Here is a 20478-nt window from a genome sequence, read left to right on the forward strand (position 1 = left end):
AGGTTGAGAACCACTGAAATAGAGTATTAATTTATTACTTTTTTTTTAAATATTACTCAATAAAATGTCTTGGCAACACCATTAGGCAGGAGTTTTGAGTTTTTCTCCTTTATTCTTTTTCTTATTATTATTTTCTTTTCTCTATTTTTGGTTTGTTTTTTTCTCTTTTTTAATTAGGTTTTTTATATAGAGCACTTCAAATAGGAATTATGGATATGATTTACAACTCATTTTTTATACTGAATGTTTTATCAATTTTGTATAATTATGCATTTCATTTTATTGAATTATATAATCTGTATGTTCTATTAAAATTAATACAAATATTTTAAAAAGGAAGAATGTAGCAGGGTTACTACGATTATATCTCGAGGTATAATGGGTTATAGCTTGAGGTTGAAAGAAGACGCACACCAAGGGAATGTAATTGACACTGGTTTTATTCAGCTGCAACTCTGCCTTTTATAGGCAGCCGGCTGCATCACCACCAGGGCGTGGCTTGAGCGAGGCCGGCTGGTGATTGGCTGTCCCAGATGCGGGGGCCCGGATTGGACGACCTGCGATCCGCTGGGGGTGATTGGTCGATTCGATTGCTATTCCTGCGGCTTATGAGAGTGGGCGTTTCATCCTGCCTGCTGTCTACCTGATCGTTGTGTTCAACAGCAGTTTGCTGTGTTGGCCAGCTACAGGAGTATTAATTTAATTGAATTTAAAGATGCAGGAATCAGAACAAGTCATGAAATTCGTTGTTTTGTGACAACATCATAGTCCTTTGAGATTGTATCAACTTAAGAGGCTCCAGGACAGATCCTTAGAGATGATGACACCCAGGAATTCTTGAGCCCTCAATGAGGAATGGGTCATGTTCCCCTAACTTGCACCTGAAGTCCACAATGATCTCCTTGGTTTTGCTGATGTTGAGCACAAAGTTGTTATCGTTACACTATTCAATGAGCTAATCTATCTCCCTCATGTACGCTTCCTCATTCCCATTAGTGATTCTGCCGACTGTGTCTGGCCACACAGTCAAGGGTATGTAATGAGTAGAGCAGTGGTCTAAGCACACATCCTTGGGATGCGCCTGTGTTGAGATGTTGTTTCCAATTTGTACTCACTGTGGTCTTCCACTGAGAAAATCAAGGATCCAGTTACAGAGAGGGGTAGAGAGGCTTGGTGTTTGTAGCTTCTTGACCAGCACTGAGGGAATAATGGGATTGAAGGCTGAGCTGTAGTTGAGGAAAAGCAGCCATATGTATGAATTGCTGTTCTCTAGGTGATCCAGAGCTGAGTGGAGAGTCAATGATATTGTATCTGCTGTGGAGCAATTGTGACGATAGGCAAATTGCAGTGGGTCCAGACCTTTGTTCAGGTATGTGTTAATTTTGGCCATGACCAGCCTCTCAAAGCATTTAATCACATAAGAGTTAGTGCTATTGGGTGATAGTCGTTGAGGCAGCTCACACTACTTTTCTTGGGTATCAGGGTGATTGACGCCCTTTTGAAGCAGTTGGGAACCCCTGACTACCACAATGAAAGGTTGGAAATATTTGTGAACACTTCAGCTAGATGGTTGGCGCAGATTTTCAGTACCTTGCCAGTTACGCCTTCAAGGTCTGGCGTCTTTCGAGGGTTCACCCTCTTGAATTATGTTATGATATTGCCGTCAGAGCAGGCCCTTCTGGCTTATAAGCCTGCGCTGAAATGTGGGAGAAAACCCAAGCAGACAAGGGGTGAATGTATAAACTCCTTACAGACAGCACCAGATTTGAATCCAGATTACTGGTGCTGTAATAGCGTTGCGCTCACCAGTACACTAACCATGTTTTCAAGATTGTATTGATTTTTGCCTTTCCCAAATGTAAAATAGGGAAAAAGGTGTTAAATTGTTTAAGCTGCCAATTCCTTCATGTTTCTTTCTATTCTAAAGTACCTTCAGTATGTTGACGAGTACCTGAACTGGCTGTTAGTGATCCTTGAACAAATAAAAAAACATTACTGTTCATTTTCTAGGCCTCTGCTGCAGGAGCCATTGAAATTGAGCCTGGCCTTAAATTGGAGGATCTATGAAAAGATGTCTAATTATATTTTAACAATTGAATACTTCTTATTTTTACTATTTCATGTTTTCTGTTCTTTAAGAATGGTTTACTTTATATTCCTTTTGATTTGAACCTAATTTTATTGCTATGTCTATGGAAGGGAATGTCAGTGTTGGCACTGTTTTGAGGGAATTTTAGGAAATGCATTTAAGCATATTCACTTTGGCCTCTGCTCTGGTCAAGGGGAGATTTTAAAAAATCTCTCCAAGTTTATTTCTTAAAATAACACTATAGTGTACATTTTCAATTTGCATTAGATCTTAGGATCTGCATTACCTATTTTAGTCATTTATATTCCTTTGGAGTTACGGAGTTTCCGGTATTACTAAGAAATGAACCTTTTATGGGCACATTTTTTGATAAGATTTGAGCCAATGTTTACAATATTTTACTCTGTGTCTGCACTGTGGTGGTATTTCATGTCTTGTCAAGAGGGTGTGGAAATGAGAATTGCTAGACAATGCAGTTGTTCAGAATCCTCTTCCTTAAGCCAAAATTTCACAGTGCATCTGCACCTTGTCAATTTTATGAGGTACAGGTATTAAACTAATTATTTATAGCAACATTCATTTCTGTGCTATCCCGGTTTGCCAGATTAATCAAATTCATAATATTTTTCAACAATTTTCATAACAATAAAATGTAAACTCTGGTCACAAAAAAGAAGAATTTTCCACTGTCACATTTCTATAACAGTGAGCATAGAACAGAGAATATTAAATATGATTTCTGCTATTATGTGACTGAACTGTATTGCCTTATTAAACAATTCTCCATTTTTATAAAATTCTCCCCATTCTTCACTGACTTTGCCTAAGTGATGCTGGACATGGTAAATTTTACATCTACACCCCTAATGTATAGTGGCTGATGATGTATGTGGATGAGGGAACAACTATTTTCCACCTTCAAACAACTTCCATTACTCACTTTTCAAAACTTGGCTTAATGATTATGACAGGTCTCACTTAGTGAATGGTGATGCCATGGGGAGTGCTGTAAAATAAAGTGACTTAGGTGTACAGGTTCTTTGTTATGTGAAAGTTGTGACAAGGGTAGATGTACTGAAAGAGGCATTTGGCACACTTGCCTTCATCAATAGACATTAGGTGCTGGAGTAGGCTATTCAGCCCATTGAGCCAGCACCGCCATTCATTTAGATCATGGCTGATCTTCCACTATCAGTACCCTGTCCCTGCTTTCTCCCTATAATCCTTAATTCTCCTGTCCATAAGAACCTTATCTAACTCCCTCTTGAATTTATCCAGAGAACCCACCTCCACCACCTTCTGTGGCAAAGCATTCCACAGTCAGGGCATTGGGTACAGAAGAAGGGATATCATGTTAGCACTGTACAAATGTTGGTCAGACCGCACTTTTGGGGTATTGTGTGTAGTTTGGCCTTTTAGGTATAGGAGGTATATCAATTTCTTGGTGAAGTAGTGTACTAGATTCAACAATGGCTGGATGGGAGAAGCCAGCGAATAGTGGTGGATGATTGCTTCTCAGACGAGAGGCTTGTGACTAGTGGTGTGCCTCAGGGATCAGTGCTGTGCTGGGACCTTTGTTGTTTGTCATTTACATCAATGATCTGGATGATAATGTGGTAAATTGGATCAGCATGTTTGAAGATGACACTAAGATGGAGCTGTTGTGGACAGAGAAGAAGGTTTTCAAAGCTTGCAGAGAGATCTGGTGCAGCTGGAAACATGGGCTGAGAAATGGCAGATGGAATTTAAGTGTGAAGTGTTGCATTTTGGAAGAACAAACCAAGAAGGACATGCATGGTAAATGATAGGGCATTGAGGAGTGCTGTAGAACAGTGGGATTTGGAAATACAGATACATAATTCCCTGAAAGTGGGTCACTGGTAAAGATTGTAAAGAGAGCTTTTGGTTTATTGGCCTTCATAAATCAAAGAATTGAGTACAGGAGTTGGGATGTTATGGTAAAGTTATATAAGACATTGGTGAGGCCCAATTTGGAGTATTGTGTGAAGTTTTGGTCACCTAACCACAGAAAATATGTCAATAAGATAGAAAGAGTGCAGAGAAGATTTACTAGGATGTTGCCTGGACTTCAGGAACTGGGTTTCAGAGAAAGGTTTAACAGGTTGAACTTTATTCCCTGGAGCATAGAAGAATGAGGGGAGATTTGATAGAGGTATTTCAAATTGAGGGGGTTAGACAGAGTAAATGTAGGTAGGCTTTTTCCACTGAAAGCTGATGAGATACAAACCAGAGGACAAGGGTTAAGAGTGAAAGGGGAAAAGTTTAGGGGGAACTTCTTCACATAGAGAATGGTGGGGGTGTGGAATGAACTTCCAGCTGAAGTGGTGAATGAGGGCTCCATTTTAACATTTAAGAGGAATTTGGACAGGTAAATGGATGGGAGAGGTATGGCGGGCTATGGACTGAGTGCAGCTCAGTGGGACGAGGCAACAAAAAAATGGTTCGGCACAGACAAGAAGGGCCAAAGAAGCCAGTTTCTGTGCTATGATGTTCTATGATCCTATTATTAAGTTGTAAAGGGTACAGAAAAGATGAGATTTTGTTGGGATCGGTAGGCTTGAATTATAAGGGGAGTCTGGGAGCACTTGGACCTTTCTCCCCGAAACATAGTAACAGAGGGTCTTATCGAGGCTTATAAAATCGTGGAGGGCATAGTAAAGATAAATAGTCAAAGACTTCTTTTCCCCCTGCCCTCAACTCAGTGTAGGGAACTCTAAAAATCAAAAACTAAAGGACATTGATTTAAAGTGAGAGGGGAAAGACATGAGAGAGCTGAGAGGCATTTTCTTCACACAGAAGGTGGTGGGTATATGGAACAAGCTGCCAGAGGAAGTGGTAGAAGTGTGGACAATTGTAACATTAAAATGACATTAAGGCAGGTACGTGGAAGGGTTTAGCTGGATTTGGGCCAAATGCAGGCAAATGGGACCAACTGGGCCAGCATGAAGAACATGCAGATAGGCCTGTTTTGGTGCTGTGGAACTCGAAGATTCTGAGATTCTGATGCCCTCACAAACCCACAAAACTATAAGGTGGCAAAAGTTGATGCATATGAGATTGTCTTCATTTCTGTTCTTCTGAAGCCAGTTTCTGATATGAAAGTCTTCAGCTGTCAATCAACCTGTGCACTTAAATGATCCCTGCAGTACTTTTGTAAGACTTTGATTTACCAAGTACAGAATTGGCTACCAGGATGAAATTGGATACTTTTTTTTGCAGTGATGCTGGGAACAGTGACCGAGTGGTTATTCAAGAATTAATTAAGACAGTAGCACAGTCTCAACAACTTGAGACAAGTACACAGAGAGACTTCAAAGGTAAGAAGCTATACAAGGCAAATGACCAGAAAGCATTAATATTTATGAATAACCATTTAAAAAAAAACTACTGTGCACTCTTTCAAATAAGTTATTTCAAATAACAATCAAAATTTAACTGTTATTTTTCCAGAATGCTAACTAGTTTTAGTTTATTCAACATCTGGCAAATTTATCGCAGTGAATTGATTTTCAATAGTTGGACCACCAAAAGAGATGTTTAAATATTATGATTTAGAGATATGGTGTGTTTTTGCTTCATGTATACCATTATAGTTTAAACTGGAATCAATTTATTGTCATGAACAAGTCATGATATTTGTTGTTTTGTGGCAGCATCACAGTACAAATATTCACAATTCACAAACATCCACCTTACAACAATAAAGAAAAAAATAGTGCATGAAAAGGCAGTGTCTTTGGTTCATTCATCATTCATGAATCTGATGGCAGCAGGGAAGAAGCTGTCCTTATGTCATTGAGTGCTCATCTTAAGGCTCCTGTACCTTTTTTCTGATGGTAGCAGAGACAAGCAGGCATGGCCTGGGTGATGGGGGGTCTTTGAGGATAGAGGCTGCTTTCTTAAGATACAACCTCTTGTAGATGTCCTTGGTAGAGTGAAGTCTGGTGCCCATGATGTTGCAGGCTGAGTTAAAAACCCTCTGGAGTTTTTTCTTGTCCTAAGTTGTGGCACCTCGGTACTAAACAGTGATGTAACCAGCCAGAATGCCCTCCATAGGTACATCTGTAGAAGTTTACAAGAGTCTTCAGTGACATACTGAATCACCTCACAAAGTATAGCTGCCGGTGAGCCTTTTTCATGATTGCATCGACCTGGAGGCTCCAGGACGGATCCTCAGAATGCTGACACCCGATTTTGAAGTTCTTAACCCCCTCCACTACTGAACCCTTCATGAAAACTTGATCATGTTCTCCTGACTTCCTCCTGATGTCCACAATTATCTCCCTGACTTTGCTAACATTGAGCATAAGGTTGTTGGCATGACACCACTCAACGAGCTGATTATCTCTCTCCTGTGCACTTCTTGCAGTTTGTGGTTCTACTCACAGTTGTGATGTTATCATCAAATTTGTAGATAGCATTGGAATTGTGCCTGGTCACAGTCATGGGTATACAGTGAGTAGAGCAGCAGGCTAAACATGCATCCTTGAGGTGCACCTGTGTTGATAGTCAGCAAGGAGGAGACATTGTTTTCAATTCGTGCTGGTCTTCTGATGAGGAAGTCAAGGATCCAGTTGCAGAGTGGGGTGCAGAAGCCTAGGGTTTAGAGTTTCTTGACCAGAACCGAGGGAATAATGTTGTTGAAGACTGAGATGTAGTCTAGGAAGATCAGCTCTATGTATGAATTGCTGTTTTTGATGATCCAGGGTTGAGTGGAGAGTCAACGATATTGCATTTGCTGTGGAGCGATTGTGACGATGGGCACACTGTCATGAAACTTTGCAGTTCAAAAGCTGGCTTGTCTACTTTCAGAATAGTGTAGCACATTCAGTTGTAAGTTTATTGACCTTGAAATGTTATTAGACTTTTGAACCTTTGCATTTTGTATTTTATTGATCGTGAAAGTAAGTCAGAATTTTGACTTTTGTGTGCACTTACTGAATGAAGTGAGACTGAGTGAGCAATGAAATATTTCAATGCTTTATTGTTTCTGTCAGTTGTATTACTGACAGAGGTTGACAGACTAACAAAGGATGCCCAGCATGCCCTGAGGAGAACAATGGAGAAGTACATGTCTACGTGCAGATTAATTCTTTGTTGTAACTCAACTTCAAAAGTTATACCCCCTATTCGTAGCCGATGTCTTGCAGTGCGTGTCTCTGCACCCAGCATTAATGAAGTAAGTGTATTTTTGTCTTTGTGAAGTGTTTTTTTAGTTAGTTATGAATTCTTGATATAAATATTTTCATGAAATTGAAATATTTAGTTCTCAGTTCTTAGTTAATTTCAAACAGTGAAATTGATGTACTGAATTATATTGCTAAGACACATTATTGTTATAAGTACAGTATTAGTGAAGTAATGCTACAGAAGGGAGATTTGGTTTTCTGTAAAGGCTGGAAGCTGTCATAATTGTAACTTTTTTTATTGATTGGGTAATAAAACTCACCCAGGGTGAATTTGTATTGTTTCTTAATTGTTCCTAAAATAATTAATACATGGGACAGAAAGCAGGAATGTTTTAATTTTGCATTGTAAAATGCTTCACTCATGCATAGTTCCCTTAACTGTTCCCAAATGAAGACCTGCCCACCACCTGTGTTTGGGCAGATATTCCCTATATCTGAATTTTCTTAGCCTCATTTCTTGACACCCAATATGTTTTTGGCACATGCTTAGCCTGTAATTCCACTTGTCTGGTATAAGCATAATGCTGAGAATATTTATCTTTAAATTTGAGCAATCATAAAGTCTATAAACCTTCGCACATCTATGACTCGGGATTGATCATAACTCGAGTGTCATCTTCATGGGTGTTAAATGAGGAGAGATTTGTATCGTTTTGCATAGTGGTAACTCAGATATATTGGAACAACCATGGTACCTTTGGTGAGCCAGAAAGCTTAAGGGAACCACAGAAGACTGAAATACTTTTAAGATGCAAAATGCAAAACCAATACAGGTAAACTCTGGTTTACGAATACTCACTTTAAGAAAATTTGCTTATACGAAGAAACCCATGTTCGCTTTTACAAAGAAATTATAATGGGTTTTTGCTTTTACGAAAATTGCCCACAATAATAGTCAATGGGTTTACTAACTTTTGGTTTACCAACAGTTTCTCAGGAACACTCTCCCTTTGTAAAAAGGGGTATAACTGTATTTCAAATCCTTGCAGCATATTTGAATAAACTAGTGTAATTAACTAAGAATTCAACAGTACAAAATAATGATTCTTGTCTCACTGTTTAGAGCAGGAAATCTCAATTCTTTTCTTTGGAGGAAAGAATGTTGAGCTAGGAATACATCTGCTTGCCAAACCATCAACAAATAAATAGAGGATATATGTTTTTGTGCTTTTCTAGATTTGCCATGTGTTGAGTGGTGTTTGTAAGAAAGAAGGCCTCATACTTCCTCAAGAATTAGCTCGGAACATTGCTGAAAAATCTGATCGGAACTTGAGGAAAGCACTGCTAATGTGTGAAGCTTGTAGGGTTCAGCAGTAAGTAATAGACAAGATAGATAACATCCTTATTGAGGTATGGCCTTCACGGAAATAACCAGTATTTTATTTTTCATCCCTAATTCTGTTTGTTAACACGGTGAAGAACATAATTAAATTTAGATTCTCTATCTGCCATTATCCTAGTCTCTCAGTTACTTAATCTGAAACTGTTCTTTAAAAAAAATGGAGCCTTTTCATATTTTATCAGTTTTCATCAGAGTGTTTATTTGTAATTTAATTTAGACGTGGTAACAGAGACCCTCCAGGCCCGGTATTGTTGACTCTTTCTTCTTTGGCTTGGCTTCGCGGACGAAGATTTATGGAGGGGGTAAAAGTCCACGTCAGCTGCAGGCTCGTTTGTGGCTGACAAGTCCGATGCGGGACAGGCAGACACGGTTGCAGCAGCTGCAGGGGAAAATTGGTTGGTTGGGGTTGGGTGTTGGGTTTTTCCTCCTTTGCCTTTTGTCAGTGAGGTGGGCTCTGCGGTCTTCTTCAAAGGAGGTTGCTGCCCGCCAAACTGTGAGGCGCCAAGATGCACGGTTTGAGGCGATATCAGCCCACTGGCGGTGGTCAATGTGGCAGGCACCAAGAGATTTCTTTAGGCAGTCCTTGTACCTTTTCTTTGGTGCACCTCTGTCACGGTGGCCAGTGGAGAGCTCGCCATATAACACGATCTTTGGAAGGCGATGGTCCTCCATTCTGGAGACGTGACCCATCCAGCGCAGCTGGATCTTCAGCAGCGTGGACTCGATGCTGTCGACCTCTGCCATCTCGAGTACTTCGACGTTAGGGGTGTAAGCGCTCCAATGGATGTTGAGGATGGAGCGGAGACCACGCTGGTGGAAGCGTTCTAGGAGCCGTAGGTGGTGCCGGTAGAGGACCCATGATTCGGAGCCGAACAGGAGTGTGGGTATGACAACGGCTCTGTATACGCTTATCTTTGTGAGGTTTTTCAGTTGGTTGTTTTTCCAGACTCTTGTGTAGTCTTCCAAAGGCGCTATTTGCCTTGGCGAGTCTGTTGTCTATCTCATTGTCGATCCTTGCATCTGATGAAATGGTGCAGCCGAGATAGGTAAACTGGTTGACCGTTTTGACTAATTACAGTAAAACTCACGATTGTCCAAAATGGTCAGGACCGGGCATATGTCAGATAAATGTTTTTTTTAAGAAACAGGTCATTTTTAAAAACAGCCTAATAGCAACAGCAAATCACTTGTATCAGTGTTTACCAAGCAACAAGGGAAGGCTTGTTAAGCATTAAAATGATCCTTAATTCTCACCAAAAATATCATAGCCACCGATCACCGAGACATCCCAACCACCACTGTTGATCCCTGACATGTCCCCAACACTGCCATCGATCCCTGGGGAGGGTTCCCAGGCCAGTGGAACACTTACTGTTAAGTCAGCAGGCTCCTGTCTCCCCAGTCACTGGAGGTCCCGACTCCAAATCCTCCCTAGGCCTACCTCACACGCACACTGGGGAGTCCAGTGTGTGTGCGTGGTAGTAGGATGAGAGGATGATTCGGAGTCAGCAGCGGGAGCTCCAGTGTGCCGAGGAGGGAGGGAAAACCACTGAGCCCGAGGTTCCGCTCCTGCCTGGAAGGCCACTCTCCTTGATCACACCATTACAAGGGATTCTTCTGACCATTTACTGCTGAAAGACAGTGGCATGCAGTTTGAGAGGAAGAGCTGGAGAAGAAATTCAATAGGGGAAGGTAAAGAAGAAATGGAAAGGGAGAGGGGAGGGAATTACCTGAAATAAGGACAGCCATCATTCTAATTTCATGTCGTGAATTTTTTTTAACCTGTGAGGTCAGTTCGGCTCTGGAAAAAATCTTGGATAAATGAGGATTTCTGTTTTGTTTCAGATATCTCATTTATAAATTTAGACATACAACACAGTAACAGGCCATTTCGGCCCACAAGCTTGTGCCACCCAAATTACACCCAATTAACCTATACCCTAGTATGTTTTGAACAGTGGGAGAAAAACCAGACACCACCCCGCCCCCCCCCCCCCCCCCCCCCTTCAGGAGGAAACCCATGCAAACATGACAGCGCGGGATTCGAACCTAAGTCCAGATCTCTGGTGCTGTAAAGGGTTTTGGGTAAAGGAGGATTTCGGAGAATCCGATTTCAGATAATATGTGTTGTACTGCATTTATAAAACAGTGAGTTCAGTGCACAATAGAAGGGAAAATATGACATAGCACAATTGTTTCAGTTTATCTCTTTGTTCTTTAGGTATCCATTTTCAGCAGATCAAGATATTCCTGAGACAGATTGGGAAATTTATCTCAAAGAAACTGCTAATGCCATTGTCAGCCAGCAAACCCCACAAAGGTAATCTTGGAAGTACATCTTTTTTACTTTAATATGTCCATCACTTGCTTCACTGCGTTTGACCGCAGATTCCAAAAGAGTAAATAAAGGGACCTTACTGTAAGGTTTGAAGAATGATTCAAAGAAGCAGGACAAAGTCACTGAAGTGCCAGTTAATGAAGTAGACAAAGGCGACGTAGTCAGATCATAATCATGGCTTTTATTAGCAGAAACTAGTGGTACAATAATGAAAGACAATGGGTGCATACAGAGTTATAGCCAAGGGGAGTGTCTGTAGTGTGAGAAGGCTGGACTTCTGGACCCGCTCCAGAATCGCCAGTGTGAGGCAATGGGACCTCAGCATGGCCATCTGAAAGCTTACTGGGATCACTCCGAGTAGGGGAGTGCGGAAGAGGTGAACCAGGTGGGGCCAGATCTCTTGGGGGTACAATGCCCTGATTATGGTCTGACTACGCTTCCTTTGTCTACTTCATTAACTGCCCACTTCAATTTTATTAGCAGAAACTAATGATACAATAATGAAAGACAATGGGTACATACACAGTTATAGACAAAGAGAGTGTCTTAAGTGGTAGAGATAATGCGCGTCCAATGACAGCTCAACATAGATTCACCACAGTCACAAAGCTACTAAACACCAGACAGGTAATTTTAAATTTTAGGTATCTACATGGACTTTAGTAAGACTTTTGACAAGGTCCCATATGGGAGGATAATCAGGAAGATTCAGTAATTCATTGTACATGGTGAGGTAGTAAATTGAGTTAGACATTGGCTATATGGGAGAAGCCAGAGAGTGGTAGTCGATGATAGCCTCTCACACTGGAGGTCAGACTAGTGGTGTGCCTCAAGTATTGGTGCTGGGTCCACTGTTGTTTGTCATCTACCGTAAAACCTATGTCCATCACCTATGGGGATTGGTAGATGCTGGAGAAGTGTATTTTCCAGTTGCTTGAGACTTACTCCTACAGTGCCTAACTAATACATCTGCATTAATAATAAACCGTTTAAAAGACAAAAATACTATACTGTACTTGCACTGAATGAACTTAACTTACATGAATATATAAACCTTAAAACATTTTTACTTTATTTTCAGTCATATTTTTTGAAAACATTTAACTGTCACTGCATCTACTGGTTCCCCTCCATGGAGCCGCCCAAAAGATGAACATTAATATTATAGATAGTTAACCTCCCTCTCCCCAAAGTTTACCGATAAAACCTCTGACCAGGGTGACTCTTACTAAGGAGGGATAAGGAGACACTTTAAGGGAGTCACCCAAGAGACATCAATCAGCTCTTCATCCTGGGGACACCATTGCTGTTTCACACAACTTTATTCAAAGAGCTGCTGCAAGCAAAACATGACCAAGCCACTATGCTGATTGAATATCTGCTCCCATCTTCACCAAAGGTTTATGTGTTACTTCAAGGAACATTTACTTACACAATTATAAACTTGGGTAATTTTTATCTTTATTTTACTCTTTTTATTTTAATTTTTTATTTACTTTCTTTTTTTTTTGCCAGTTGTTTGAGGAGCTGGTTGCTTGAATTCCAGATACCAGGGGTTTTACTGTATATTAATGATCTTGCTGATAATGTGGTAAATTGGAGTTTGCAGATGACAAAAAGATTGGAGGTGTAATGGACATTGAGGAAGGATTTCAAAGGTTGCAGAGGGATCTGGACCAGCTGGTAAAATGGTCTGCAAAATGGAAGATGCAATTTAATGCAGACAAATATGGTAGGTCACATAATGGTGAGTGTCTAGGAGGTCCCAGACCTAGATCCTAAGATCCAAAAAAAAGGGAAATAAATCCTGCCCGATTGAAGGAAGAGGGTGAAGAAGCTTCAATCAACAGAGAGGAAATGGGTGGGAATAATCATGGTGCCGACCCAAGGGCTGCAGAAAAATACATGGTTTCCCCCCCCCCCCCCCCCCCCGATCATGACACCAATGGGAGTCCCGCAATCAGACTGCTGCCAGAACGGAAGAGCAGTCCTGTGTGGCCAAGAAGTTAGTATGGGCTCCAGGACCGGAGAAGGGGAGTGAGAGGGGACAGCTGCTTCCCTCTTGAAACTCACAACTTTGCGCACTATTTGGCGGGCTCTTCGGTGGCCAGGATTCGCTAGTGGTGCGTCGGGTCGAGAGTTGACAGGCTCAAGTGGAGCCAGTGCGAGGTTGGGATTGACGATGCAGAGTGGGCTGGCCGGGACAGCAATGGTGGTAATGAAGAAGACCATTGAGTTGGCAATGTGGGTCCGTGGGATGGCATCAGTGCTGGCGGTCGAGAGAGTGAGGGACACAGCCACGAAGCTAGGAGAGGTCGGAAGGCCAGGCTGCTACAGAGCCCTCCTTAAGAGACATTTTACAGTCTCTGACCCAAATGGAGAAAGTAGTGGACAGAAGAGCCAGAGACATGTCAGAAAAATTGGACAGTATGGAGGGGGCCCTGGTGAATATAACAGGCAGGATGACAAAGATTGAGGAGAGGTTGGGGGCAGGGGAGGATTGAATTGCTATAATGGAACAAGAAATTAAAGATCTCCTTAAAGAAAGAGATGGGGTATCGGGGAAGTTCGACTTCCTGGAGAATTTCACAAAATGCTGCAACATTACATTAGTGGGATTGAAAGAAGACATGGAGGGGGGGGGATATCTTATAGAGTTCCTAACTAAATGGATCCCCAAAGTACTAGGAAAGGAGGTGCTGGGTACCCCCATTAAAATAGAAAGAGCCTTTAGAGCCCCAGTCCCTAAGCCAGGATTGGGACAAAGGCCCCGGTCAATCCTTATAAAGTTAAAATATTTTCAAGATCGTGAAAAAGTATTAGGAGCGGCAGCAAAAGGGGCAATTTAGAGGGGAGGTACAGGGGGTCAAAAATGTTCTTTTATCCAGATATTAGTGCAGCTCTACTCAAGAAACAGAAAGACTTTGAACCAGTTAAGCAATCGGCAAAGCAGAAGGGCTATGATTGTGTTCTGCGCCACCCCGTTACTTTGAAAATTATGTTGCCCGTGGGTGGGGGGAAGGAACATTTTTTACAGGAAAAAAAAAGGCATGTCAGTTTATAAATACCCTGCGGGTACTAAATGGCAGACCAAGTGGAGAAAGAGTAAAAGGAGCAATAAAACTTTAAAATTATTATAACTAATGGACTGTGAGGACTTGATTTCTGTATTATATAGAAAAAGGGGTCTTGGCTATTTTGTGATTTCAAAAAAAGATAAAAGATGCTATATGTAAGGGTCTGGGATAGTTCTAGGACTGTATGAGTGGAGAGAGGTGAGGGTAAAGATGGAGAGTCATGGTGACCGTATGGTAAGAAGCATTGGCAGTGAGAGGAGGAGGGAGACTGCCAGAGGTGTGAGTAGAGGGTGGGTGAGATTTACGTCTGGTGTGTGTGGGCTATGTATTTCCTTTTATTATTTTGAGGAAAATGGTTGTGAGTGGGAATGTATGTTATGGTGTTGTGGGCGAATGGGTTTGTGGCGTTCTTTTTTCTTCCCCAGGGTTTGTCGCGGCTCAGATAGAGTGGAGCATCAGGCGAATGGTAAGAGTTTGGGGGTGTGGGAGGATGGTGGTGGAGATGGTGGGAAATATTTAGGGAGCGAACCCTGGTGTAATGGCTAAAAGTATAAAATATGCTACTTTTGATGTGAATGGCTTAAATGGGACACCTTTTTAAAAATCTGGCCTTCCTCCAAGAGAGCATTTAACAGATTGGGAATGTCAGAGGCTAAAAAGGGGATGGGTGGGTCAGGTCATATCCTCCTCGTTTGGCTCAAAGGCAAAGGTAGCAATCTTAGTGTGGAAGAGTGTTCCAGTGCAGGTGCAGAAGGTGATTACAGACAAAATGCGAAGATTCTTCATGGCGCACTGTCAGATATATTCAGAACCCTGGACCCTAGTGAACGTGTACGCTCCCAACTATGATGATGAAAAATTTATACAAAACATTTCCTTGCAATTGGCAGAGGCAAATGAAAATATTCTAATCAGGGACAACTTTAATCTATGTCTGGATCCTGTGCTGGATAAGTCCACAAAACGAAAAACTCAGACTAGGGCGGCAAAAGCAACAATTGACTGCCTGAGGGAGTTGAATTTGAAAAAGTATCCAAGAGAGGGATTACTCATTTTAATCAAAGCAACATGATTCCTACTCGAGAAAATACTTTTTTCTGGCTTCAGCCCATATTGAGGGTAGGATCATGGAAGCTGAGTATAGGGCAAGGCTTCTCTCAGACCATTCCCCCTCTTCTTCTGACCATAGAAATGCCAGAAAAGCAGGACACATCATGCAGGTGGCGTCTTAACACTCTATTGTTGAAAAAAAAGTTTTGTCATCTCATAAGAACCGAAATAGCCCTGTTCTGTGAGGACAACTGCCTCTCTACTCCAGATGAATTCCTTCTGTGGGACACCCTTAAGGGATACTTAAGGGGGCAGATATTTGGGTATACAAAGAAGTTCAAGAAAAATTAAATGAGGGAATGTGGAGGAATTGGAAAAGGACATTACCCAATTAGAGAGGACTTGCAGGAATCAGGCTCAGAGGATCACTATAGAGCTCTTACAAAAAAGAAATTGGAATATAATATGCTTCAGACGTATAGTATGGAGAAACCCTTTATGAGGTTGAGGCAAAAGTGTTACGAGTTGAGGAAAAGAGCTCACGAGGTCCTCACTTGGCAGTTAAGGACAGAACAAGCTCTAGAACAATCAATGCAATACAAACAGGGAGTGGCCAGATCTCATATAAACCAAAGGAAATTAATGAGACCTTTTGAAAATTTTATGAAGAATTGCACACATCTGAATTGGCTGGGGATCCTAACCAAACGGATGAGTTTCTGGCCAGATGGGATCTCCCAAATTTAAGCCTGGAGAAGCAGGCGGGACTAGACCTTCCTCTTACAGAGGAAGAGCTGGGTAAAGCATTGAGTGCACTACAAACTGGCAAGTCTCCAGGAGAGGACAGATTCCCACCTGAGTTTTATCGAGAATTTAAGGACTTACTAATGCCTCTGTATATGGAGGTGATAGACCAGGCAAGGGAAACACAGACCCTCTTGGAATCTTTCACAACAATGATTGTTACGATGATCTTGAAGAAGGGTAAAGACCCACTTTTGCCCTCCTCTTACAGACCAATGCTGATTACAAGATCTTTGCCAAGGCTTTGGCAAACAGATTGGCATTGCATCTGCTGAAATTTATAAACAAAGACCAGGCAGGCTTTCTGCAGGAAAGACAAGCAGCAAACAACATTGGCAGACTGTTGAGTGTAATGCATCTGGCACAAACTAGAAATGAGAGGGGATTGGCTGTCTCCCTGGATGCAGAGAAGGCTTTTGACAGACTGGAATAGGAATTTTTATTTAAAGTGCCAGAAAAGGAGGGGCTAGGGCCAACTTTTCAAAATTGGATTAGGGCACTATACCATGCGCCCAAGGTAAAGATTGCAACCAATGGACAAATCTCTTCAGCTTTCCCACTTTCCAGATCTAGTCGACAAGGGTACCCCTATCACCAGTTCTCTTCATGCTAGCAATGGAACCATTGACTAAGGCCATTTGCCAGGACCCAGACATTAAAGGTTATAGAGTGGGCCAGGAGGAGCACAAAATCAACTTATTTGCTGTTGATGTGCTGATATATCTGACAGACCATGTGACTTCTTTGCCTTGACTCCACATGGTACTGGAAGATGATGGGTATAAGATCAATTGGGGAAAAAAGTGAGGTGATGCTACTCACCAAGGGGAATTACAGCCAACAAAGAAAATAGTGCCCAAGGGAAGGAAGAAAATATCTAGGAATTGATATTGATGGTAACTTGAATAATTTGTTCAAGTTAAATTACGCCCCCTTGATGGAGAGAGTCGAGGAGGACTTAAACAGATGAATGCCCCTGCCTATAATGTTAGTGTGCAGGATTAATAGCATCAAAATAAATGTGTTGTCAAGATTCTAGTATCTTTTTCAGAGATTGCCTATGCCATTGCCCTGGGGTTTCTTCAAACAGCTGCTACTTACGGTCAGAATGTTTCTCTGGAATGGTAAGGTAGCATGGGTCTCTATGGAAAAATTAACATGGAGAAGGCCCTTATGAGGTCTGGGCAGACTGAGAAGGCCAGACTTTAAAAAAAATTCAATTGGGCAGCTCAGAAAATACATCGCCTCTTCTCTTCCAGGGAGGAGATGTACATCCTGGGCATAAATTGATCTGCGCCTGGTGGGCGAGAGGATAGCTGAGGACTTTATTTATAAATGGGACGCTAAATTGTTGTCAGAAAAGAAGGGCAGCCACATATTAAAACAAGTGATTAATATTTGGAACAAAATTAACCAATATCTGAACATTAAAGTGGGTATGTCCCCAAAAACACCCCTGAGTCCTAATAAATTAATAACATTAACAGTAAGTAACAAGATCCTGGACACCTGGCACAATAATGGCATCAGTTGCATAGAGGACTGTTACGAGCAGGGGCAATTAATGTCATTTGAGCAACTCAAAAACAAATCTGGCTTGTCAAATCAGACATTCCACTGCTAACTTCAAATAAGATCTTTTTTACGAGTCCTATTGGGTCCAAGTATGGCCGTACCCCCAATACAGTGTCATAGAGAGGGGGAGTGGAAAGAAATTCATTTCTGCAATGTTGTTCCTGCTCCAGTCAGATGCACCCAAACCAGGCCTCCATCGATTGAGAGAAAGATGGGAGTCGGATTTGGGTACTGTAATTGATGAGAGATGCTGGTCCTACTTGCGCCAGGAAAGCATGACCATGGTCATCAATGCAAGGTACAGGTTGGTGCAATATATTTTTCTGCACCAGCTATATCTAACGCTGCTGAAAATTAACAGATCAAAACCAGAACTCTTGGACCAATGCTTTAGATGCGGCATTGCAACTGGGACGTTCATTCATGCAACCTGGTCATGTACCAAGGTGAGGCCCTTCTGGGTAGATCGAAGCCAAGTTCTAGAGAAAATCATAGGTAAACAATTCCCGCAGGACCCAGAATCTTTCCTGTTGGGAAACATAATGGACGTAAGGCTTACAATGAAGCTGTCCAAATTTCAAACCCAATTTGTGTTAATCGTATTGGCAGTGGCCAGGAAAGGCATTGCGGCTACTTGAAAGTCCAACTCTAATCTCAGTATCGAATGACGGAACATGGAAATGTGGAGCTCCATTCCCCTGGAGAAAATAACTTGCAACTTCCAAAGGATCTGGCAACCATACATGCGCCATAGGCGTATGGCTGTCATTGATTACCCCATTCCCTGCTGTGACATCCTCCCTCTGCACTAATCCCTATCAAGGAAAGTCAGGAACGTATATCGGCCCCAATGAACTGCAACAATCCCTGTTCCTTAATTATTAATTTCCCTGGTGTAAAAAGTTTTTTTTTGTTGGTCAAAGTCTGGATGAGCTGTCTTGTATTAGATGTGGGGGGGGGGGTGCTGGAAATGACTTGAGCCTGCGTATACAATCAGTAATGAGAATGGAGTTTTGGTAAATTTGAATATGAGTTCCAATGATGGCACTAATAATGTACATGTTTGAAAATATAAATAAAATTTAAAAGAATTTTTAAAAATGCAGTCAGATATGAGGTGTTGTAGTTTGCAAGGTCAAATCAAGCCAGGACATACATAGTAAATGGTAGGGAACTGAAGAGGGATCTGGAAGTATAGATACATACCGTATATTTCGGCGCATAGTCGACTCCCTTTTTCAGTGTCATTTTAAGTTTTATGGTATATCGGCATATAAGTCGACCCTCAAAGCTTGCAATGCCTGAGATAGGCCGTTGACCGGTGTATACATTGACCCCCCCCCATAGATCGCACGGATTGATCTCTTGGGCGTTGGCTGGAGGTGATTTCTATTATGGAGTGTCCATCAACACAACGCAGCATGTGATGAAATATAAAGTGAATTTTAAGTTGAAAGTGATAGAAATAGCAAAGAAAACCAACAATTGCTGCAAAAAAATTTGATGTTGGTAAGAGATTGGAGGAGGAAAGAAGAAAAAGGCAATGGTCGTTGAGTAAAGGAATCACTCGTTGGCCAGAGATGGAAAATCACATTGCAGAATAGGTACGTGAACAGAGGCAAGATTGCTACCTAGTCACCCAAAATAATATAAGAACATTTGCACTGCAGTGGGCCGAGTCGTACCCAGACCTCAGTGATGATTTTGAGGCTACAGTCAGCTGGTGCAATCGTTTCATTAACAGGAAAAATCTGGTATTATGCCAAAAAACAAAAATTGCACAGAAACTACCAAAAGATCTTGATCATAAAGTTGTAAGTTTTCACCAGTTTATTATACGTAACCGGCAGAAACACCAGGTTGCATTGGCAAATACCAGAAACATGGACGAAACCCCCATGAATTTCGACACGATAGGCAAAAGAACAGTGGAATGGAAAGGTGTTAAAACTGCAAACCAAAAGTGCAGATCACGAAAGGACCAGATTTACCGTTGTGTTATCGTACATGGCCAACAGGACAAAGTTAAAACCCGTGGTAATCTTCAAGCACCAAATTTAACCTGCAAGTATTTTTGTGTATTTTCATGAAAAAGGTGTAAAACTATGGATAGACAATGTGTGGAACGGGCAGTCTACGCAAAGAATGGAGTTTGCTGGTCTGAGATGTTTTGTAGCCACTTAACTACATAATACTTACATGGAGGTTATCCTAGGTGGTTTGATGTCTATATTTCTACCTCTCGACGTCTGCTTGTGGAGTGCAGACAAGTTGTTTACAAAAGGCAAGGCAATGTGTGCTACATCACTTGATGTGCTGTATAACTTCGTGCTCAAGGCATGGGACAAAGTTAAAGTAGAGTTTGTGATTAAAATCGTTTAAAAAGTGCGGTATCTCTTGTACAATTGATGGTACAAAAGATGATATATTGTGGGACACTGATGACAAAGTTGAAATTGCCTCATCAGATACAGCCTGGGATCCATATGATGACTTTAAAAAAGTGGATGTGCTCGCTGCCATTTTTGCTTCAGACGATGACAGCAAGAGTGATTTTGAAGGGTTCTAAATGTTGTTGTTTTCAGACAATGATGGCGATTTTGAAGGGTGATAAATGTGTTGCTGTTTTCAACAGAAATCTCAATGAAAATCTGCCGCAGTCGGGTTTTTTTGGGTTTTTCAAAGAATGACTTTTACTCCAAATTAGTTTTTCAAGGGGGCGACTTGTACACCGAATCAACATGGATTGGATTTTGAGCTGAATTTAAGGCATATAGGTCGACCCTCGTTTTTTTTTTTAGGTTTCATGACTCTACTTGTATGCCAAAATATTACAGTAATGCTCTGAAAGTGGCATGACAGGTAGATAAGGTTATGGTAAAGTTGTACAAGACATTGGTGAGGCCAAATTTGGAGTATTGTGTTCCGTTTTTTGTCACTTAACTACAGAAATGATAAGCGATATGATTGGAAAAAATGCAGAGGAGATTTAC

General features: G+C 41.5%; 1 protein-coding gene across 1 annotated transcript in view; it reads left to right on the forward strand.

Moving 5' to 3' along the window:
• rfc3 (replication factor C (activator 1) 3) overlaps window positions 1-20478 on the forward strand; it is a 31146-nt gene that overhangs the window by 7432 nt on the left and 3236 nt on the right. Inside the window, exons 4-7 of the mRNA XM_069891648.1 lie at window positions 5330-5427; window positions 7108-7289; window positions 8476-8612; window positions 10863-10961. Coding sequence (XP_069747749.1) covers window positions 5330-5427; window positions 7108-7289; window positions 8476-8612; window positions 10863-10961 — 516 coding nt within the window. The remainder of the gene's footprint in view (window positions 1-5329; window positions 5428-7107; window positions 7290-8475; window positions 8613-10862; window positions 10962-20478) is intronic.

Source organism: Narcine bancroftii, chromosome 7 (assembly GCF_036971445.1).
Source record: "Narcine bancroftii isolate sNarBan1 chromosome 7, sNarBan1.hap1, whole genome shotgun sequence".
NCBI classification, from domain to species: domain Eukaryota; kingdom Metazoa; phylum Chordata; class Chondrichthyes; order Torpediniformes; family Narcinidae; genus Narcine; species Narcine bancroftii.